Below are 24,493 nucleotides of genomic sequence, written 5' to 3'. Positions count from 1 at the left end.
ACGACAGGAGGGGGAGAAATAATATTTGAACAGTTGGGGGTGGGGGTGGTGAAGGGGGGGTGGGGATGAAAGGGAGAAGTGGCAAGGCAAGAAAAGAAATGAGCAATAAGCGAGATCAAGAGAGAAAGCAGGAGAGAGAAAACTCAGTAAGCTATTCTGTTGGTTGTAAAGCATTGTGAGCAGGACCAGTGTTTGTCCAAGTCCAACCTTGAAGGCTTGAACAACTTTCCACAATTCTGCTTACCTTCCACTGTACCACTCTCTCTGACTCCTTTCATTCCTGTTTGCATTTGCACTCCCTCCAGTCCTTCATGTCCATTTCAAATAATATGCAATTTGCATTCTTTTATCCGATGTGCTTTAAAGAATCACTGTGAGTACGTACTTTTTAAACTGGAGTCCCAGCGGGGGTGCTGGAGCCAGAATATTCTGAAGTGTTAACAATAAACAAAAAGATCACTCATTGAACTATCATTCTGAGATTTTTGTTTTCATGCCGCATCCTATAAGTGCACAGAAATGAAAAATGAGTAACAAAAAGGTTTTATGCTATGATACTTTTTTTTTTAGAAACTGCTGAATACTTCCAGTAATTGTCTCCTCTCTTAGTCACATATTTATTTGCTTTGATTAGTCTCTGTGCAGATGTGCCACTTATCAACTCCAACTTCTATGTTCAAAATCAGACATCAAATAAGGAAGTGATTTGATGGTGCAGAGGGAAAAAAAGATTTTTTTAGGTATAAAAAACTGTCTGACCTCTTTAAGCAAAGGAGAAAAAAAAGATGTAAAGATGGAATTTGCACTAAATTATACTGAACCTCATGTCCAAAGCCCAGTGTTTTAAATAGCATACTGTACAATGTATTCATCGGATCACAAGGTATCTCTATTCAGCTTTGTTTCATCCTTACTTCCTCCCTCTGCACCCCCCCCCCCCCCCCCACCCTCCCGTTTGAATTAACCTTATGAATAAAGAAATGTCAACAGAAGCCTAAACATAGAGCAGATGAGTCAACCAGGTTCCTCTCATTGTCTACTGTCCTCCATGTCCCCATCTTGTCTGTGTGAGTAAGATCTAAAAAAAAAAAAAAAAAAAGAGAGAGAATAACTGCCTTGCAGCTCTCTGCCACCACCATACAGACTCATAATCCTCTTTCTCCAGAACTATATAAAATATGAACTTTTTGTGTAAAATCTTATCAAAATTGCAGTGAGATCTTGAGTAATGGCTAAAATAAGTGTTTTGTGAGGTCACTGTACCCTTGAGTCCTTGAGTCCAAGTGAATTATTACCAGTTATTACCAAATTCGAAGAAATTCTCTCAAGGCTTTACCAAGATGTGGTGCTCACAAGGCCAAAACTACATTTTGTTAGATGCACTGTCACCTTGCCCATTGACCACCACAATCTAATCAGTTCATCCTTGAGTCCAATTGGAAATTTTTGCCAAATTTGAAGAAATTCCATCAAAGTGTTACTGAAATGCTGAGTCCACAGGAGCGGGACGGACAGAAAACCTGAAAACAATATGACTCCGGTTCTGGCTGTTGCCAACATGGAGGCGTGAAAAAAGTGAGTGAACTACTTATTCTTAACAGAAAAGGTAAACTATTGTCCTATTCGTCCGAGCAAAGAAACCAAAGTGATAGGCAGAGGGAGTTAGAGGGAGAGTGAAACAGCAGAGTACATTTCAGATGAAGGAGAGGGTGTTGACAGTATTTGTTCAGCTGTGCTAATGTTAGGACATTTTGAGCTGCAGAGGAAAATACTTAATACAAAGTTCTCTTGGTTTCACTTACATTCAAGTGGAAGCAGGCACACTCACTCTCTTTTCCACACACCTACCTCTACCATTGTCCGTACAATGGAATGAAGTGTGGATGAGTGAATGCATGAAGCGCGCGTGTGTGTATGTGTGTGGGTGTGTGAGAGAGAGGGCTTGTAATAGATCAGAGAAAGAGCAGTTTTGGTGCATAAAGCAGGGCCAGATGTGGACCAGAAACCAGATCCCTGGACAGAGTGTAATGGTCCAATACTTGACTCAACGAAACTCAACATGAAAGACACAACCTCACACACTCCCACACATGCAGCCATGACATGCAGTATAGCTAAATGAACATACTATTCGTGCACAACAAACCTCACATGCATCATACGTGGTTCGCAAATTGACTTATCCGACAAGAAGTGACATCACGACGCAACAGTTTGCTTCCATCCTGCCCCATAAAAACTGAAATAATTTTCACTACTCCCGAGTGAATTACAAGAGGTCAAAAACATGCTCTAAAGTTTTTTGATTAAAATTTGTTATTATGTAAAGCCCATTTGCTATAAAATAACAAGCTATTGAGCAAGTGGTCTTTTACATGTGCACTCTATAAACTGTATGACTGTCACAACAATAGCCTCAGTTACAGCCAACAAAATCCTGCCCCCAGCCCTAACCCTAAAGATATTCTGAAAATGAGTATTGTTACTGAAGAGGCTTGCCAGTGAAAAGGACTGAACCTCATGTGCCGCATCCCTTTTTCAAAAACCCATGCCTTTGAAATTCACCAATGGCTTCGTGAAAAGTATCTTTCCAGCATGGTTAATTGAAGGTTAAACACAAACCAGCAAGCGTTAACATAGTGTATGCTTTGGTACATCAGTAAAAAAGGGCAGAGCATAAAAAGGTCTAAAAGGCAATGTAGCATTTGAACATGTGAGTTTGGAGTTTTACTACAGTCCCAGTGGAAAAAAGAAAAAATCCTATTTTAACGGAGTAATCCAAATTTTGTCGTCTGTCTTTGTCAAAAGTGCGTGTTTTTAATAAGGCTCTAAATATCAGAACATTCCATTACCCATTATCTAAAACTTTATTATCAGCACCATTGTAGAAATAGACAATGCCTGTCACAGTGAATATTACATTTGAAAATTGAATATTTAAATGAATCCCTCACCTGTACGACCCCTCTTATCAGCCCCATTGTGGGAAAAGACAATGCATTACATTAAAGTGAATATTATATTTCATCTCCATTCTGTAGAACCTGCGTATTTCCAGTTTAACCATTTTTTTCCCCTGACATTGTCCACTTTATGTGGAAAACATTCCTTGACCTTGTGAACAAATGAAGTCCCTGATAATGTATCAATGTCAACAACACATGGCCAACAACAGGAAAGTCAAAAGCGCTCGTCCAAGTTTAATAGTTACCGTAAAGGTCAAAACTAGACAAGCAAGGTCTACACAAATTCATAATTTAATATCTGAATGAAGACCTTGAGGAGGAAACCAATTACGTTACCTTTTTTTGCGTGGTGTGACGCATGTTAGTCAGATCCTGCTGAAGACGCTCCACCTCTTTGTTGCCATGGTGCAGCTGATCCTGGATCTGCTGTTTCTGTCGTCTTTCCGTGTTCAAACTGCTGTTGGTCCGATCCAGGGTCTCAGTGATGTCGTTCAACGCGCACTCACTCATTTGCAACTGGGCAGAGACAGAATGAAGGGGCGAGGAATGAAGAACACGTGCAGTTTGTGTGGTTGTCTATGGTTTGAACCTTTTCCAAGGCTGAGAAGGGGACAGGCGGGTTGACAGCTTTAGAGAGAGCAGGGGAGGAGAGCAGCACATAAGAACGGGGTCTAGCACCAGAAGGAGATGAAAGTAGAATTTAAGGATGTTTGCCTCCGCTCTGTCTCCATAGCAGTGAAAGGGAACATCATAAAGGCTTTGTGCCAGGTTGTGGAACCCTACAGTTACTGCTTTGCATCAGGACCAATAAAACTGTTTGACTACTCATCACAAAGGCGTAGGACACTAGCTTTGGACTAGTGTTTCTTAAACCCTGGGGCTGGGCTCCCATCAGACATCTGCAACAAGATGATTTTATTATCATGGACCCTTGTAAAATGCGGGGTCTTTAATCCTCACTCTAGATTATCAATTTTTTTCTTTCTTTCTATAAACTTGAGTACTGCACCTTTATTGTTTAGAAAATCATTCTGCAATGCTTGCATACAGTATGCACAGTCCTGGAATTGCTGAACAAAATGAGTTGACTTTCAATTTGTTACTAAAAACGTGTAACAATGCAAGTATGTGAGTAGGTGTGCCCACGAATATCAGAAATAAGAGGAAATCCAAGTACAATTTTGAAATAATCACGCTGAAGCTGCTGCTTTCAATGTCAAAGAGGTAAGAAAATCGAGTGAGTGTTGCAAAACTGAGGGCATGAAGTCGGCATCTTAGAGGGTGTTTCAAGTATTCCCTGTGTCAAGTAACTAACATTCTTTTATGTCGAATGTACTTCAGGCAGCCACGCCGCAAAAACACTGGTAGCAGATGAATGACTTGGTTTGGCCAAGGACACAGTAAATGGGTTAATTTAAGCCTAAAACACATCACTGCCACGCACCACTCTAATATACCTTGGAGGAGGGAAAGAGGGAGAGTGAAAGAAATACAGTAGGAGAGAGATGGAGAGAGAGAGAAAGAGAATCATAAGGAAAGCAGAGAAAGGACAATGAGAGAAACCTAAAGGCCATTCCATTCATCATGTGTATGACTCTTTAATGTTCCCATTCATTACCATAGGTTCTCTTTGGGGCGAAGGCAAGACCGGACAGGAGAGATGAGAGAGAGAGAAAAAAGACAAGAAAGAAAGAAAGAAAGTAGAAAAAAGAATGATCTAAAGAAAGAATAATGAATGTGGAGAAAAGAAACAAAATAATATTTAACCCCTCCTCCACTCTTGGTCTCTCTCTCTTGGCTAAGTGATATTAATACGAACATGGTTCTTTATTGTACAACGAGCCAACCCTCTGCGGAGCTAAGATGGTGGCGATGAGTTATTAAATATGGAGAGAGGGTGAGAGAGGGAGGGCGGAGGAGGAGGGGAAGAAGGATGGATGATTAACTGTGAAGGAAGTAAAAAGTGAGTAGAATTCCCTGATGTACCTGACTGGATTTGATAGAGAAGGTTGCCCAATTCTGTTCCTTATTTAAGAAGAACTCCCCTCCTGTGCGTGTGTATGAGTGTGTGTTACCTACTTGGCTCTGCAGTGAGGTCAGGCTTTCTCTGAGCTGTGCATTGTCTTGGACCAGCTGTTGTGTGTGTTTCTCCTTCTCTACCAAGGTTCTCTTCAGAGAGTCCTGCGTGGCTCGCAAACCGACCACATCCTGGTTCAGGTGGCTCGCATGTTCCTCCTTCTCTTTCATCTAACACACAGACACACATGGACAACAGAACAGTCTGCACTGTATGTACTGTACACATATATCATACATGCATAAAGTCAACACACACACACACACACATACCACTGACATTTACTTCCTTGGTCTCTATGCAGTCAAACTTTTACCTACGTGTTTAATCATTAAAAGGGCAAAGAAAAGTACAAAAATAGTACGTTTCATATTACTAATGCAAAACTAAGTTCCAAGATATGCCAATTAAAGATGATGAATTAATGTCAACATTAAAAAAAATCTTTCATACATCAAAAAACTACTGGGTGTACACAATGACATATGGTGTGCCAAAAATCTATGACAGATGCTCCTTTGTGTACACCACATCTTTATCGTACGCCCAATAATGTAAGCAGATGTGCCAAAGATAACTTCAAATAAACAGAACAACCTGGTCACGCTTCACCACATGTATCAGTCTCTAGCATTTCGTAAAGCTGTATCTATGAAAATGTCACTTACCATCTATGTTCCGAGTAAGAAAAACTATAAAACTTTATCTTATCAAACCTAAAACAAAATAACAGTTGCTGTGTTACAGCTTGCATAATTATTTGGGGGAAATAGACTGTTTATTTCTAAGGAAGCAGACAGTGGTTGAACTCCTCACCCCAAGCATGACTATGAGTGTGTGTGGGCCTGTGGTTCAGAACCCCTTGCCAAATCAAAGCTCCTATTCATTAGCACTGTGTTAAATGAGCCCTGTGTTAGATTAGTAAGGAGGCTCCACAGACAGTCAACGCACCCTCGCAAAACAGGATGATTTGAGAGAAAGAAACGCGCTGATGTAACCGCACACAATATACCCTCAAACACGCACTTATAGCGGTTACCTAATGCGCAGCATCCTTTTTAACTACAGATCTCTCTCATGCTCTCTCATCAGCTCCTCTAAATGCAGACTGCGGTTCTGGATTTGTGTCTTTTCCCCGACACAACCGATCTCCCTCAGAGAGACCTCTCCACACTCTCCAGCACACAGCGGGGTCCAAAAGCCTGCGACCACCTTTCCATTTGTGGAAATTGTGACATGTCAGCAGGCTAAAAGTGGTCTTTTGTGCAGTTAACTCATCTACAGGATGGTTAATGGATGGTAACAATTATAAGCAATGGGGCAGCCACTATTGCAATACTGAATTAAAATTACTCTTTTATCTGGATATTCCACCAATATTAGTGTGACTATTGGGAAATAAAATAAGTTTTACCAAACTGAGACAATAATGTGTGAGTTTCAGTGCTCCAGTCAAGTGGCTTGCAAAACCACAGTTCAACACATTAAGTAACTGGGAAAAGGTTCATCTTCTTTATGTTAACCCATCTATAGTGCAGGAGGGATTTCAAATGAAAAATGATTATGGAGCAAAAAGAGCACAGTTTCTACACATTTTGAATATTATAACCATCAATGTTTAAACTAAGTTAAAGTAATGAGATCCTTTAGATCTCCTTTAGATGTGTTCCTGTACGTAAAACGACGATCTCTGCTATTTTATATGCAATAAACATTGTATATGTTATTTCCAAATATTACCTGAACACCTTTACCTACCATTACAGATTAAGTTTTGAAAATGCAGTCAAAACTGTTGTCAGTGCTGTGACACAAACATCCAAAAGATGCTGCCCCTCTGTCCACTTGACAAAGCTCCAGCCTTTGTTAACAGGTTGACACGGTTACACCCTAGAAATTGACAGAAGCTAAACGGCTGGTAGTAAACCTAGCCTCCAGAGACAATAGCCCACTGTTGCCTTTATGGGACAAACACAGCTCTGGGATTTAAGGAGAGATACTCTTCCACTTTGGTATGTTCTGATTGATATCTATTGGCTTTAGCTGACGCACTAACTGCTGAAACCAGGTCAGATGGATGTTATGAATATTGACACAGGCCTATACAAAAGAGTAAACCCCAATCAGATAAGTTTCTGTAAAAAAAAACAACAACAACAAAAAAACATTTAAACCATATTTGACATTGTAGTGGTTCCATAAATATGTATATTTTTCAGTCTGTGTCCAACTCCTACAATGTACTCTAATGTCCTAACTTTGTCTTGGCCAGTCACTGAAAAACTGAATGACACAGCCACAACAATGCATAAAAACAATTTAAAAACAAAGGTGACCAGGCAGTGCCCCACCTACATCCACCAGGAAGAGCACGATGTCTGTCACAAGCTATAGCCCAAGGTCTTTATGCCACTGACTTTCAAAACTCTTTAATATTGTTATATAATTAATACATTACAGTGATTTTCTCATCCACAAATCTGCCACCATCAGAGATGATTAAAAGTTCCCATGTGGTCTGTGTGAAGTCTTAATTCTGCAGTGGGGGAGTATAGGACCTTAGCTGGAAGTCCGGAAGAAAGAATATCAGATTTGTGATTTTATTTCAAATGAGTGCTTAAGCCTTGGACTTTCATATTAGTAAAGCCCCTATTGAGAGAGAAACCTCAATCTGATCAAGTCTCATTACTTTAGCAATCAAAGTTTCGCCCCTGGGGTCCTCCTCTCAACTCCTGCCCTCCGCCTCCTCCTTCTTCTCCTCCTTGCCTCATCTTTTCCTCTTTTCTCCTCTCCTAGCCATCATCTGTTTTTCGAAGGCTGAGGAGAAAGGGAGAGCGGCTTGCACAAATCCTTGATTGGCCAAAGTCTATCCTCCATCTAGGATTACGAATAGAAGTGGAACATTTGAGGACAAAGTGAGGAGGGGTGAGGAGGGGAAGAGACAGAGAGGAGGGGGAAAAAAAGAAAGAGAGACTGCGTGTGAGAGAGAGATGTGAGTTGCAGAGTTATGGGCACAGAGAGAGAGGGTGGCTAATATAATTGAATTAAAAAGATGGAGCGGGGCCATTTCTAGCAGGTGGGAGTGTGGAGTGAGAAAGAGCAGGCGAGATATTAACTTCTAATAAAAGAGAGATTAGAAAGTGGCTAGGAGGACTGCTATGTCTTTACCTGTGGGAGTGACAGCCCCCACATAACCTTTCACTGCAATATGCACACTGATATTGGCCACCATATTCTGAGCTTGCCCCACACAGACAGACAAATACTTATACAGGAGCACTGATACATGTACCTGTGTCCCTGCCGGTTTGCATCCCCAAAAATGACACATACTGTACAGTAAACACATACAAGATGTATGCAGAAATATGTGACATTTGAGGAGCCACACAAGCATTCACACTCATGAAAGCAGCGTGTAATGCAAAAGCATTATCGGCTCTCATTCAGTGATCCAACAGGCGGCAGCCATCAGATAATGAAGATGCAGCTCTTTGAGAAGCTGCTGCTATACAGGCAATTAATTAACTAATTGGTCTAACAAGCTCATTAATGCTGTGCTTTTTTGGCAGCGAGTGTGAATACATTAACAAGGCTAATTCAATTAAACAGGTGCAGATTTCACAGCTGCCTCACACACATGCACACGCACACACGCAAATCCTACAGGTGTTGTGTTGTGTACATGTTTGCTCCATTTGACTCTGATGTCTTTCTCTGCGAAACCTTGGCATTCGATCAAAAGCTTAATGATATGCAGATCAAGTGGTGTGTGTACTGTGTGTGATAGAGAGAGAGAGTATGTGTGTGTGTGTGTGTGTGTGTGTGTGTGTGTGTGTGTGTGTGTGTGTGTGTGTGTGTATTTCAGTCAGTGCTTGTGCCTCAATGAGCCGGTGTGCCTTTGAATCAAAAGTACAGCTCAATAAGCTCTAACAGCTATGGTAATCTGTATAATTGAAAGGGTATAAAATAAGTGGATGGAAAACTGATTGAAGCTCTATGATAGCATAGTTAAATTTACTAACAGAATCCCAGGGGTCAAGCAATAATGTTAGCCAAAGCTGCACAATGCAATGCAATTTTCAATTTGCAGCTTTTCAATATTATATATTCATGTACCGATACTTGTGTGTTTCACAGAAGAATGCTTCGAGCTGCAGGTGAAAAGGTTGCCGTACGGGTCCTACTACTTAGCAATTTCCATTCACACATTTGATTTTGTCTCACCTTATGTTTCATGCCATTCAGCTGTCTAGTAAACTGGTTAATCCTCATATCTTTTTCTTTCATTCTTCTCTCAAATAAGGCACGGAGCGCACTCCTCATGGTCACCAGTTTGGCCTCAGTCTGAAACAGAGAGCAGGTCATTTTCATTCACTGTTGTGTGAACTCATGAAGAATCAGTTAGGAGTGATATTATGTGGTAATTATCCTCTTAAGATGATAAACTATTCACTTTTCTGAATTAAAATGCAAACACACACACACAGCCAGATTTGTACAGTGAATCTGTGGAGGACTGATGTATTGAAGGCTCTTTCAAATGCAGCTGACAAATGCAACCTTCTTTACCTATCCTAGTTCCTAGATTCACTGCATGTAGGTAATGAAAGCAAACAACGCAGACAGAGAGCCATGTTGGAGTGTTAGTATTCTGTTTCAAATCACTTCAGTTGCTTACCATACATCTGTTAAAACCAAGAGTGTCAAAATCTCCATTTTTGGTCCAAAAAAAAGGTTACATGTTGTCAAGGTTACCAGTGACGTGGTGCTTCGTTCGTCATAGACAAAACCATCTAGTTTAAGTTCGGCCTTTGTGGTCTAAGACAACTGTGAAGGGTGACACCCCGAAGGATGTGGAGTAAGCAAGAAAGGTTACAACAAAAATTGCAAAAAAAAAAAAAAATTACAAACACATTACGCTGAGATGTCACCATGACTAAACATAAGACAGACAATAGATATTATTGTATATTCACATAAGGAAGGTCAGCATGCGTTCAAATTCTATCTGCCAGATACATCGATAAATTACACTTCATGAGCACACTATGCACAGTTATGAGTTTGTAAGTCTGATGTGTTATCACGATTTGAGTGTGTGCTGATCTGATGGGTTTGGTTTGTTATGGTATAGCAGCTGCAGCGTCCTCATATAGGCTGAATAAAGCGCTGAGGTTGGTGGTTAGCTAAACTCCCATGGAGCTGATACCACTGATTAATTTCCTCCATCTTCATCGCCCCCACCCCCTTCCACATCCATAGGTCCGCCTTCTTTCCCTTCCCCCCAGCCCATTCAACTACTGCTGAATATTAAATCAGTTCCCTTTTTTTTTTTTTAATTTCCAGATAACCACCGTTCATTTTTCTCCAAGTGTCATTTAGCCATGACATGGTGTGTAGCAGCCTATATATTAGGGATGGCTGATGTGAGTTATTGTTATTGTTATCGTTTTTCCATTTACTGCCTGTGTGTCCAACTGTACACTATGCACGGCTAAATCATTACCTGCGCATGGTGCTAATGTCCAATAACACTATTACTAATTTGCAGTGAAATCAAAACCACACCAACACCAAAAGTCTCTGTTTCGCCATATCATAAATATTGACCGTAAAAGAGATGAACATATACTGTTGTTTTCTGTTTGTTTTATTTGGATTGTGGGTTTTGTTATTGCACTTTACCACTTAGAGACCGATATTAAAGAGGTAACGGACACACACACAGAGGAAATACACTAGCCCTCCTAAGAGCAATTCTGTATTTTGTTTATATAGATGTATAAATCAACCTTAACGTGTGCACGCATGTGGACACAAGCACATAGACAGACACACACCAGGGGTGTTATCACTCACTGTCCCAGCTGCAAATGAAATCTCATTCTCTCTAACAATCTGAGAGGCCCACTCTGAAACATCTCTCTCTCTTCTGTCTCCCTGCCCCCCACCCCTCAGTCTTCACTAAATCACACCTACTTTTTCTTTACCAATCTGCACACCTGTTAAATATATTTATGGAAAACAGATGCTGAGCAGCTACCCTCACACACATGACCACATGACCTGCACTCGTGCACTTTGTGTTTTCTTCAGTTTCATCAAATATTTATTTATCCCTACATTTTGCACACAGGTTAACACTAAGCTGCCCTATCACTGAGCTTTGTCCTGCATCCACGCATGTAACAATAACAGCTGCTGCTCTCGGGTTGTAACGTTTCCTCCCTTGCATTGTTGTCTTCCTCTCATCATATTACTCCACATCACCTGCTTGCATAGCCTGGAACCTCGCCCAGGAAACTGGGGAAGTGGGAAGTGATTTGGAAAAATGAGGGCAATAAAAAAAATACAGGGATGAATGGAGAAATGTGATATAAGATAATATGCTAACCCAATCAGCAGGCTGCTGTTTGCCGACAGTATAATCAACATATCGGCCTAATGTCATTACTGCTATATGAGAAATAATATTGCGTGAAATGATATTGCGCAGCGCGTGCATGCCTGTGCGGTGCACACATGAGCAAGCTCATACGTCCAAATGTATGTATTCCCCTACTACTTTCCCAGCACAGGCAGGCCTGCACACACATATACACACATATACACAAGGGGGACAAAGATTCAAAATACTGCACAGATGCACACACAAAAATAAATTACACTATTATTCATGTATAAAGACTTTCAGTTTTGTTTTGCTTATATTGTAAAAAATAATTATTATTATTATAATAATAAAGAAAGAAGTAAAAAAAAATTCAAATAGGTTGAGAGGATTTCACTCGCTTATAGGAGGATTAATTGATTAGTTATTTGATTGGATAAGAAAAGTAATCCAGGTCATTTGTTTTAAGATAAAGTAAAACTAGATTTACTCCGATGTGTTATTGGTTACATCATTTAAAATTGATACTTTTCACTTCTCTGCACATGCACACACATACATCTGCATATTCACACACACACGCACACGCACGCACAAATGGCCCAATGGCTCTGACACAAGAGGATATTAGTTAGTGTGTGACTTCCATATCCTGAATGCATAAGGCTGTTGATGGCCTCTGTTGATGGACACTGGCGTGAAGCCATCACTCAAGTTATGGAGCTTTAATTGGAGACAGCATAAAACGATAAACCAAGAAACATGCATGGCTGAACAGCCCAATGTAAACCATTAATCATAGCACAGGCAAAGACAAGTGGCTGCCACATACACAAGAGGGTGCACACAGCTGCAGAACCACACACATGCTGCCCTTGCACCACACACCTTGCATTTGTGTGCATATTTGCACACACGCACACGCACGCACTCACACACATAACACTGTGCATGGTAGAGACAAGCGTCCCAGTCACATATTCTCATGATAGATGACCCATTTAACTTTGATTTCTGAGAGAAATGAGCTTGCCAGTGATACAGGGTTACCACACACCCATACACTTACACATACACACATACTTACTGACTCATTCGTAACACACATATAGGTGCTATAAATGGGCTACATATATGAACAAACAGAGTGCATTTAGTTTATATGTAAATAACAGCTTGCATTATTTTGTAGACACATGTATTCATGCCCCCTCTCTCTCTCTTCCTCCCTCACACTCTTTCTTACACACACACCCAGACACACACAAACATTGCCACTTATTTGCATGAGAAGGGTTATAATATGGGAATGATTTGTGATATAAGCAATCAGAAGTGAAGTAATTCATCAGTAGCTGTGTCTAACACACATCTCCACTGGTCATAAATACAAATCTACACACACGCGCGCGCACACACATACACTCAACACACACGCATACACCTGCTTGTAAAATCTGTGCAATCCCACAGAGGAGAGAATAAATCAGAAGCACAAAAAGTTGGCATGAAGGAAAAGCCGTTAATAACACAAATGCACACAAATGTGCTCCCACACACATCACGTCCTGCTAAAATACTTGGAATAAAAAACCTGAGAGGTATAATATGATATATGCTTTTTGGAAAGTTGGAGTCTGTGTAGCCCACTTCAGTTCTGTCTGGAAAATGACTCATAGTTGCCAATATGAATTTGTTTTACATGTTGTCACACAACTGTTGGTGTGCCTTGATTAAGTTACAGTGATTTTTGTAAATGCTTGTTTTGCATTCTGTTGCTTGAATACTGTATGTTATAAATGGTGACACTGAAGTATAAAATTCAGCGGTGCATACACAGTCGAGTAGATAAAAGAAAGGTTTACCCCGTGGCCTGAAAATTATTGAGAGACAAGATCATATCATGTTATGTCTGTGATGGCACATAAGCTGTAAACGGCGGTTAAATGCTCAACAAAACGCGGGGAAATCCGAGGTAAGGGGAGAACTTTGTTTATTAGATGGCAAATAAAGTAGATAGAGATGTGATTGATTTGGAGAGAAGAAGCTGCTGTGAGGAATTTCTTGAAAAGATGAATACTCTCAATAAAAGGGAAGATGAGAAGTGACTGCTGCTCAGATTCTTTTCCAATGGCAAGTGGGCAGAAGAGCTGAGAAAGGTCAAAATCTCAGTGACAATGAGTTAAGGTAGGCTGGCATGAGACCATAGCATAAAAAAACAGAAATCATACTGTATGCATTTCTGCTTATTTTCTGTTCTGTGCTGCTGCCAAATACACTAATATTTTTAGTGATTTAGCTTTAGTGCAAAGAGCAATTCATTTTGTGGAGTGATAATGTTGTGGTCCAGTCCTTTACCGGGTTTGGCCCTTGATTGTAAATGTTAATGTCCAACAACCAACTGCACCCCATCACAGTCACTGTCCAGTGACATATGAAACAGTGTTGATATTTAGACAGATGGGCGGTGCATTAGAAGGACAAAAAATCTTCCAATTACACACAAACACGTACAACATGCACACACACACGTTCCATACAGTGGTTGCAGCCCCTCAGCGCTCCTCTGTCCTCACATGCTTGGTTTCCCCATCTAATTGCTGCCATTCGTCAGTGTGCGTGTGTCTGCGCGTGTGTGTGTCTGTCTGCGCGTTTGCGTGGTGTGTGTATGTCTGTATGTTGAGCGCTCCTGTACTTTGTGTTTTTGTCCTTCTTTCGTGATTCTGTCACTGTGCATTTACAAACAACTGTGGTGAAATGAGAGAGAAAGTAACAAATAATCAGACAGACAGGTAAGAGTGGGAAGAGTAAGAGACAGGGGGACAGAAAGATGCGGAGACAGATGCAAACGCATACACACAGACACACACACTCACTCACAGAGCTGTCACAGTGCCATAGGGCATACTAAACCTGTCAGCATTTAAACCTGCTGGCTTGTACTCTGACTTGCCAAGTGGAATTAGTCTCACATAATATGCCAGACTCTTTATTGAAAACAACAAACACCTACTTTGGTGATTGTGTTTCACTCTATCAGTGTAACAATTTCAATCAAAATACCCCAATCTCTTCACCTGTATAATGAAAGTCTGTTGTTATTCAGTCATGCTCCCTGTGGTGCGGTTATTATGGATGTGATTATCAGAGAAGGGGTTAAATATCAGGTACTGTGAACAGCGAGTAGGCGTGTCCAAAAAACATATATATCCCTGATGACTGGCGCAGCAGACACCTTTAAATAATTCCTCATCATGGAGTAAATGAAAACTCTAAACTCATAAAGCGAGTTAATTGCAACTTGACTTATATCTGATATAGAATATGTAAACAAATGAGACTGATTACACTTCCGCTGGGCAATCATGAAAATGTGACCGTGCTGATGAGAAAAGCTCTAAGTTCTTTGTGGTTGGTGTGTGTCTGCTCAATTACATTTATATGAAGGTGTGTCTGTGTGTATTTAATAAGAACGACCATGTTATTACTTTTTTTTTTTTTTTAATTCATGTGTGTGTGTGTGTGTGTGTGTGTGTGCGTGTCTGTGCATGTGTGTGTGTGTTCAACATGATAATTTGTCAGTTTATGTTGTGAGGGGGCTAAACAGATAAACAGATAAGCAATCCACAGCTCAATCCTTCATCCTGCTCTGATTATAAATCAGCTGGAGCTCTCAGAAGCAATCAGCAAGAGCAATCTGCAGTCGGCACAGACACCCTATCAATCAGAGGGGACCATCACACTGTCACACACACATATACACATATTCTTAAGAAATACACACTCGCATATTTGCGCGGTCCTGCACACACACACCCGCATGCACACACCCTTACTTACAGAGAAGCAGGTATGTCGCAATTGTTATTCTATATTCCCGCCCTGCAGCCTCTTTCTTCCTTTTAAAACTTCCTTCTCTTCTCTTTTCTTTTTTTCTTTTTTTTTGTCTTGTGAAACAGGATCACACCAAAGTCACAACAACAGTTTCATCCAGCTAGCTGCCTGGCGGCCATGGAACAGTGCAGAGCGAGACACATCACTCCTAATTACAGTCTGATATTAATAACAGAGAAAAATATTAATCTTGGAGGTAAACACTAAGCCGCTTAAAGGAAAATTGCAAATAAATCAGATTATCTTATAGGAATATCCTCTGAATGGGCCGAGGGGGTAATGAGAAACCTGGGCCCAACCTATCTCTATCTCTCTCCCTCTCTCTCTCTCGCTCCTTCTCTTCCTCTCCCTCTCTGTCATTTCCCACTCCCCGTTCTACTGCAGGATTGAAAAAGGTGTGACTGTGTGTACATGTCTGGGTGTGTGTTTGTGAGCACATCTGTGTATTTATAAAAACTGCAGTGTGAACCCCCCTCCCTCCGCCTCCACTGGCATTACCTCCCTCCTTCTCTCTCTCTCTCTCTCTGCTGCTGTATTCATTTTTCACCTCCAATTTTATTTTTTCATCAGTCGGGGGGGCGCCGCCGAGCAGATTCAATTAGGTTCTGTGATTGGGCCGCTGGCATTCACCGGGGTCATGGAAAGGTTAAAGAATTCAGTGGCACAAACATGATTATGGCTCTGTAGCATTTGATCAGAAGTAAGGTTTGTCACGGCAAAGTGGAGCCCCTCTGTTTCTTACAACGGGACCACCGGTTTGGCCTGAGTGTGATGTGAGGTGTTCCACGTGTTGGTTTAGTTGATTCTTCCATTGAATGGCAATTACATGCTGAAGATACAGCAGCCATGGAAAGATATACAGAGATATGCACAAGTGCATGTGTGTGCACAGGTGAGGCATGTTGCTACAGCAGCGAGCATGAAAACCCACAAATATATATGCACAGAAACATTAATTCTCCCTCACCTCCTCTCTCGCTCTCCCATCCACACGCGCATACACACCCTCACATACACACATTCGGAGAGTAGCAGAGTAATAAAGCCCACCCTTGCAGTGAAATTAAAGCTAGTCAATGACACTGCGTGCTGAGCACACACTAAATCATTTTTATACCCAGATGAAACAGCCAACATAATACCAGCTCTGCACATGTATCCAATATCACCTGGAGACCATGGGAAAAAAACAACAACTAATCAAATATCATATTGGAAGTGTCAGATTCATGTCAGAACAAGAGATTAATACTAAATATAGAAAATATGGTACAATAACAGTGTGAGATCTTTTTATATTCAAAATGACCAGGCAGAGTGCACATTATGAGATATTGGATTGATAAACAGGCTGGGATGCTGTTGTTCGGTGAGTATAATAGAACAATAACGTTGCTCCTGGGTTAGCAAAGATTGCATTATGATTTTAATGTGCTTTACAGACACGAGCCCTTCACTGAGAGGAAATGATGTCAATAAATAAGCTGCCTCACATTTTAAAACAAAGAGAATCACGCTTTGTGGGGGGAAAAAATGTGCAAATACACAATGATGTTTGGTTACTATCAAATATCTTACATGACACAGCCATACATACTCGCACACTATTGTATTCTGTGAGTTAATAAACATAGCTGCAGGTTCTGCCTGGCTTCCTCTTGAACAAACTGTTTTAATTTTTTGGTTTGTTTGCTTGCATGTGTGTATTTCTACAGATGAATGTGTGGATGTTCAGTTCAGTTCAGTATATGAAATATTACAAATACTTAGACAGGTTGCATGTGAAATCTTTACTGGTCAGCATCTCAGCATTATATATCACCAAGGCTATAATGTTTAACCCATATCTCTGCGTTATTTGTGTGCACACATTTCATACTCACACCTGCATTCGCCCATGAGCAGATTCATTCTGACAGTGCATGTCAATCATCTCATTTTGGGAGTGCCTGTCACTCATCTCCTTCCCTCAAATCACCAGAAGCCATAGCCATCAGGGAGCATTTCCATCTGCCACTATCTGCCTCCTCAGGTGTGGAACACCAGCAACCAGTCAATAGAGCTGTTCGCTGCTCCGGTCCCTCGCTGCGATCTAATTGCCGGTGCAACACTCAAATATGTCCTACACTTCCCCGATTCTTGTGAAGCTCATCCCCACCACCACCTCCACCAAGCAATCCCCATTCCATACTCAAGATGGGTATTTACATGCCCCACACCGCAGAGAGCAAACAAGCTCATTTAAAAGTTCATATGCTAATGTGTGACATTTAATCCAAACTTTACACGGGGAAAAGGACACGCAACAATAGATTTTGATTCCTTTCTTGTCCATGAATCTCATCATTCCTCGCCTTCCATATTTATGAGTTGAAAAGGGGGGACACCTTAGAGGGGTGTGAGGGAAAGGGACAGGGAGTTTACTATTTGAAAATTGGGCTGATATTTGCACTCATTCTTTGTTGATATTGTTGATATTCGCAAATTGCTGACTATTCCTTTCATCTGCAGCCACATGGCAGAAATCCACTAAATAGTTAGCCCACTTCAAATGTGGTATTTATTGACTATGATATCATCAATTTATTGTCTACTTTAAACAAATGCAGACTTCTCATTTTCAGCTGGCGACTGTCGGTTACCACAGCTGAAATGACAACTGTCTGCAATATCAGATGTAGCTAATTAGTGTAGTTAATTCCATGAGTTGGCCAAAACCACAAAGTGAAACTCTGAGGAGTAGTCTGGTAAATGTACGCTCAAAGGCAGTGGCTGCACACTCGGCCAAAGACAATTTCCTAGAGATACACCACGCGAGATCGTTTTGATGTTTCAGAGGAGTGGAAAGAATGGAAAGTGGAAAAACCGAAAAGTCAGCCAAAGGGGTTGTGGTTGGGCAGGGTTGTTGGCTCTGTGTGTGTGTGTGTGTGTGTGTGTACTGGCTGACACAGACACATGCACTGCACTGCATATAATATTCCCGTGCAGATTTATGTTTAATCTAGATGTTATTTGTAGGTGCTGGGTATCAGGGGTAATTTTGTTTCTTAAATCCTCACTCCTGGGTTACTTGTATGATCACTTCCAGTAAGTATTTCTGGTGTATATGTTTTATTTTGTAATTTATTTCCCTGTTGGATGTGGTCTGGTGGGAATGCAGTCAGTGTTTTTTATTTTATTTTTGTCTTGTGTTTTATGTACCTCAGAGGGAAACATCTCCTCCTTCGGGTAAAACTGTGACAGCTCCCTGCTCTGTCTCCAACCACAGAGTGCGAAAGGAAACAGCTCTATTATAGTAATAATGATAATAACAATAATAATAATAATATGTTTTAAAAATTCCATATTCAGCATACTTTTAACCTTAATTAGATGCAGGCTGGGTACATCTCCCACCTGTCTACTAATAGTGAATTTCATATAACATATAAATATTCATAAGAAAACGTATATTCTGTGGCACATGTGGAGATTTGATCAAAGATCAAATGGTGGCTAATTAAAGTTGGGTTGGAGTTGGAATAGAAAGACAGAGAAACACAAAACTAGTCCCACAGTGTGAATTTTTGTGCCAAGGAAAAAAAGGTTTGAATGAATAGACAGGTTTTTTTTCTCTTTTTCTCTCTCTCTTTTACACACACGCACTCTCTCACTCACTCGCTCACATGCACCCACACAGATCGACCAGGACAGGCCAGGGATGAGCACACCCCATCTGATCTGTGGCCCGTTCATTCATTAGACCCATGCTCTCCCCTATTGATTTCAGCTTAAGTAATGAGAAAGCTTATCCAAAAATCTTTAGCATTTGGGCTCCAACTTAAGGGAATCGATGGGGCCATTTCCCATTTTGAACAGCACATATGCAGGGGTTTTATGTACAGTGAACGGGACAAATCCCGATGCTGATAAATCAATAGGCCTTTTTGTCGATGGACAGGCACGCTTGCACACACACACACACACACACATATGCGCACATGGACACACATGGCTGATAAATGGTATTTTTGAGGCAATTAAAGTGAGCTGTAAACATATGAAGGCCAATCAATTGGTCAGTGAGGTCTATTATCAAGGCTTTAACACTGATTTAGAAGGGGCTTTAAGGAGGCAGCGGCTTTAAGTGTGGCACAGTCACTTATGCAGATCAGCAGCAGCTAGAGACCTGAACAGATCAGTGCTACACTGTGCAAAGCTGCTCACACAACAAGATAGTATAGCATGTCACCACTACGAAGCCTGAGATCTGCTGCATGCATTGAAATATGGAGGACTTTTATAACTGTTGGCACTGAGTGACATGTGAAATGAAAAGAGAAATTTGTTTATGCTAGGTTCAAATGTTCTATTATTCAACCAAGCTTCATATAGAAAAAAAACGGGAAAAAAACGTACACGTTCGTGCAAACAATTCATAAATGATGTTCTTGTTGTTTTTCAGATCTAAAAGAAGAAAAAAAACACAGACAACACCATGGAGCACGGTGCCAATAATAACTCCCACTTAGCCATAGGCATTGTTAAAGAATTGTATTTAGGTGAAAAAGGCAGAATGGAGGTGGGGAGGTGCTGCATGGTGGACATTTCTATTTTAGCAGGCGCAGACAAGCTTGTTAAGACAGAAACGAATACATCAGTGCAACCACTTCCCAGGACCCCCCACCTACTGACCTACTGCTTCCACTTTGCTAAAGTGAGACGCGTGCATTAGCAGTGCTAACCTACAGACAACATCTCCCTCAGGTAATTGGTTCTGCATTATTATTCATCTGATTCTGCATTCGGCTGCTATGACAAGCCGCTCTGCTTTGATGCTTTGCGCTATAAGGTCCTCCCTGTCCTACACATAATGTTAACCCTGTAACTTTAACTTCAGATATAAATACGCAGACACTTATTGAAACAACCTTTTCTCACTAAGTGAAAGTACAGTGATAAAAAAAAAGAAGAAAAAACTCAATCAAAACCTTTCTCCCCTCTAAGTGTGTTACTTTTGTCTCTGGTTTCTTTCAGTCAGACTTGTACAATGTGCCCTGCTCTTTCATCCCACAGCTTCAGTCTGGTTGATCTGGTGCGTGTGCATGTGTGTTGCTGAGGCATGACATTTCAATTGTGCGTCCAATCAAATTGGCAGAGAGGCAGTAAGGAAGGCCGGGGAGTGATGAGGGGAGTGGGGGTGTTCTGAGGGTTGCCGACTAACCGTTACCATGGTGAACCACTTCTGTCAAAACCACCAAGGTCACAACAGCTGACCTGCAGTGTTATCAGACTTCTGAATAGCGTACTGTATATGGACATGAGGATTTCTCTTTTTTTTTTCTTTCCTCATTTCTTTTTTCTTTGCACGCTTTTACCCTTTGCTCTCTATATTTCGCTTCTGTCCTCATACTTGTGATCATTTTTCTCCACTCATCTTTGTTTATTTCCTTCCTTTTTGCTTTTCTTCCCCTCCGTGTATAATCACATTCCCTTCATTTGGCCTTTCACTCTTTCTTTCATATTTAAGATGACTAATTGTACCATTATGAGGCCTGTGGTGTTGCTGAATCCATTATGTAGGCCTGTTCTGGCAGTGAGTCTGAACACAGCCTGTTTTGAGTCATTATAATTCAGTTTGCTAACACACAGCCATTGTGTTAGTGTGGGGTTAGGGGAGATGGTATGATAAAATATTGAGGGCGAGCAAGGCAGCTGCAGATGCTAGCTGTCATGTGTGAGCGAATGAATGTTATGACAAGCATGTTTAAACATTCATGCGGGGAGGAGAGTTTAGGAGGGCTTTTCATTAACACCAATCTGTCTTCGTCTCCCTGGTGCAGACACTACTGGTGGAAGCATGACAACAACAGGGAGGAGAGGAATTAACATCTCGAGAGGAAACTGTCACAGATACACACATGGAGAGAGGTAGAAACTATCAATCCTTTGCATGAGCACACACAAATGTATACATTTTACATTGGCTGAATGCTCTTCAGTACTTCGCGCCCAACATGAAAAGAGCTAAGTGAAATTGACACTTCACTTTCAAACTCCAACAGACAGCAAAACAACTTTCTCTTGTTTACCAGGGAAAAAGACTATCTGAAAGTGTAACATCGTGTTCTGAGCTGATCAAATATCTCACAGCAGAACTGAGCAACACATTCAAAGAGGAAGAAACAAGAGTGCAATGGGTTCTCACATCAACCACAACAATGACATAATAGAAATGATTTTTCAAAGGAAGAATAGGGATGTGGGAGGTTTCTAGGACAAACGTATATCACCCACCATGCTGTTAGGTTGCCAGGAGATTTGACCTGGTAGCAACAGTGCAATCTCTTGACAAGTACACTTTCTGGAGACTATAGAGAAGAGGTAGCTATTTGTGGCATTTGTTGGGAGCAGAGCAATGGCCAATCTGTTTATATAACCTTGACAAAGCAAGATGAAGAGAGACTTTAACAGGCTGGCATAACAGCGTTGTGGTAAATGGATAAACACTGCGCTCACATAAAGATGCTCACATTCTTTTAATCCCTTACCTAAGTATTACCGACATTTGTGTACCTGTACTTTAGAAGGAAAAGTACATGACATCCCCATTACAGTAGTGCGATAACGGAAAGATACACTCAGAACAAGGTGTACACATTTTATCTCACTAAAACCTCAGCGCAAAATCGATACCTACAGTATGCTGATGTTCTCATGAAGTCGACAAGGCAAAGGAGAAAAAAGGAGCATCAAGTATTCTCAACGTAAGTGGCTCTGACTTGCTAAATGTGTTTGAATAACATGAGCTTTAGCTAATGTCATAAATGGCTTTAAATGCTTTAAGGTGCATTAAAAAAATATGCCCAGTCATCTGTTTTACCTACACCTTGATGCAAACATTTTGAATTAATCTAGTTTTCACTGGTCAAGCAATTCCATTTTGATATTCAAATTTGGTGTGTATGTGTGTATGCATGCCGGTGCACGATGGCGCAAGACTGATCTAATCAGTCTTAAATCAGTTAATAAGCCAAGGACACAGAGGAGATGACTCAGCTGATGTGAGCATGAGCTAATATTAGCATCTCACTCATTCAAGACCTGTTCCGCACAGAGTAGCATCAAGTCTTCCCATTACAAAAGTGCAGGCCTTGGACGTTAAGCCCCGCAGATTAGCTCACCACAGTGAATTCCATTAGCACATTAGTAAAGGTGTCATGACCTAATGCTAATGTTGGGTGCAGCATTTTATACTGTATTCATTTCTTAAGTCAATTTAAGGGTAGCCCTTCAGATTCCTCTTCTAAAAAAAAAGAAAAAAGAAAAACCAAGTATCATCTAAATGACGGCATGGTTGTCACTCGTTAAGCACTTGTGTGTCTAACACATTGTCTAACACATTGTAAATTATCATCATGACAAATCATAGTGACAAATGTGTTTTAATTGAAGCTCTCCCACTGTCAGCAATGCAGTCCAAACCAGAGGACCAAGATGACTACTCCCCTGTCAAAACTAATTCTCATCTACAAACTGTGCATGATAAACTGCATGTCTAAATGTTGCAAGCACAGGCACATGGGATCATCCCACTGAGGCAAACAGATACACAAATTAATGAATAGTCAATACACGCAAACATACACTTGAGCGCGCACACAGAAACTTAAACAGGCTGGTAATTAAAAGCCAGAGCATGCCGTTGACTGGGGTTGGGCGGTTGGGAACACCACAACTCTAGAAGACTTCCTGTAAGACATAAATCTGTTGTGTTCTCTCTCTCGCTCTCTCTCCCTCTGTTGCACAGGCCCAACAAAGACAGTCTTGTATAGATGTCTCCCTCCCTCCTCTCCTCGCCATTCATTAGAAGCACAAGCAGCTGTGGTCAGGTTCAAAGACAATCTACATTCTCTCTCTTCCAGTCACTCATTCATTCCCACTGTCTTTTACTTTCTGGTTTGCTCTCACTTTTATTCCCCCACCCTGCCGTGTCCCTCCAAGTCTCTCTCTTTCTCTCTCTTCTCTAAACACTGTCTCTTCCACATGGCCCGGATAATGAGTGGTGAAGCTAAATGAGAGGAAACACGGCTCACTATTAGGAGGGGAACGCTGACTGAAGGCTTTAAATAAACGGAGAGAACTTGAGGCCAAATTGTATTTCCAAGGACATAAACTAATGGAACAGGCAGACATTCTCTGAACAAATACACACTCTGTTTAAACTACTATAATAGTTGTAAAAATATACATGTCCGTGTGGATCTAACTGAGACACAGACTAGACGAAGGCAGACAGAAAGACGTGTAAATGCATTTATCCTCACATATGCAAGGAAGACTGTTTGCATGGTTTCAATACCTCTTATTCCCTTTGCTGTGAAAAAGCCTATTACCTTGCATTCAAAGGCAGAACAATACAGACATGAAAAAAACATAAATGCTTGTCTTAGTCATTGGAAACTAATTAGGCAAATGTGTTTTCTTAAGTGTCTCTGATACGCTCTCAGGCATAAAAATCCACACCCACATATAAACACACAGAGGAGGCCCCCCCTCCCTACGCCTCTCTTGATGAGGTTAATTGGGTTATCTAGGATGATTAGCATAACTAATTAGGAAGCTTGTTAACGGATAAGTATTATTTATGCAATTAGCGCTCTGTGTGTACGTATGAGGCTCTGCATGTGTACAGATCCCCTTCATCATTGGCACAAGTTCAAATGAAAATGTAGCAAAGCTAAGTGGGCATGAAGTGAGACCTGTGGGTGTCTGCGTGTGTGTTCACTTCATCATTTATCTGCTCAACACACACACAGATGTTCACCATCAGGTGCCAGACACCCCACCCTCACACCCCTCGTCAGGGTAACGCACACACACACGCGCACACGCACGTACGCGCACACAAGCTGGCTGTGCCGTAGCTCTTAAATCCCTCACCATCATCATTAGTCTGCTCATTTGCATAATTAGCATTGTTAACCACACAAGCTAAGTCGAGCCAGGCTGTGCCAGTCACAACAGCTGACTTGTGTCACCCTCCGGGCACCTTTCCAAGCTGTTGAAGAGCATACTTGTCCCCATCAGGTGGGTTTGTGGCACATTTGCATATTTTCACTGATTGCTGACTGTTAATGTAGCAGCTGATGGTCACAGAGCGTTCTGATGCAATAAGTGCAA

At 41.1% G+C, this 24,493-nt stretch overlaps 1 protein-coding gene across 1 annotated transcript in view; it reads right to left on the bottom strand.

Annotated features, from left to right (window-relative positions):
- LOC146966464 (uncharacterized) overlaps positions 1 to 24,493 on the bottom strand; it is a gene marked incomplete at its 5' end in the record, with an annotated part of 65,055 nt that overhangs the window by 39,310 nt on the left and 1,252 nt on the right. The window contains 3 exons of the mRNA XM_085764000.1: positions 3,303 to 3,482; positions 5,046 to 5,213; positions 9,271 to 9,390. Of these exons, the coding sequence (XP_085620126.1) occupies positions 3,303 to 3,482; positions 5,046 to 5,213; positions 9,271 to 9,390 (468 nt within the window). The remainder of the gene's footprint in view (positions 1 to 3,302; positions 3,483 to 5,045; positions 5,214 to 9,270; positions 9,391 to 24,493) is intronic.

Source organism: Trachurus japonicus, chromosome 20 (genome assembly GCF_045865225.1).
Source record: "Trachurus japonicus isolate A0001 chromosome 20, Traja_1.0".
Taxonomy (NCBI): Eukaryota; Metazoa; Chordata; class Actinopteri; order Carangiformes; family Carangidae; genus Trachurus; species Trachurus japonicus.
The sequence above is the reverse complement of the archived record's forward strand: the minus strand, read 5'-3'. Positions and strand labels throughout refer to the sequence as shown.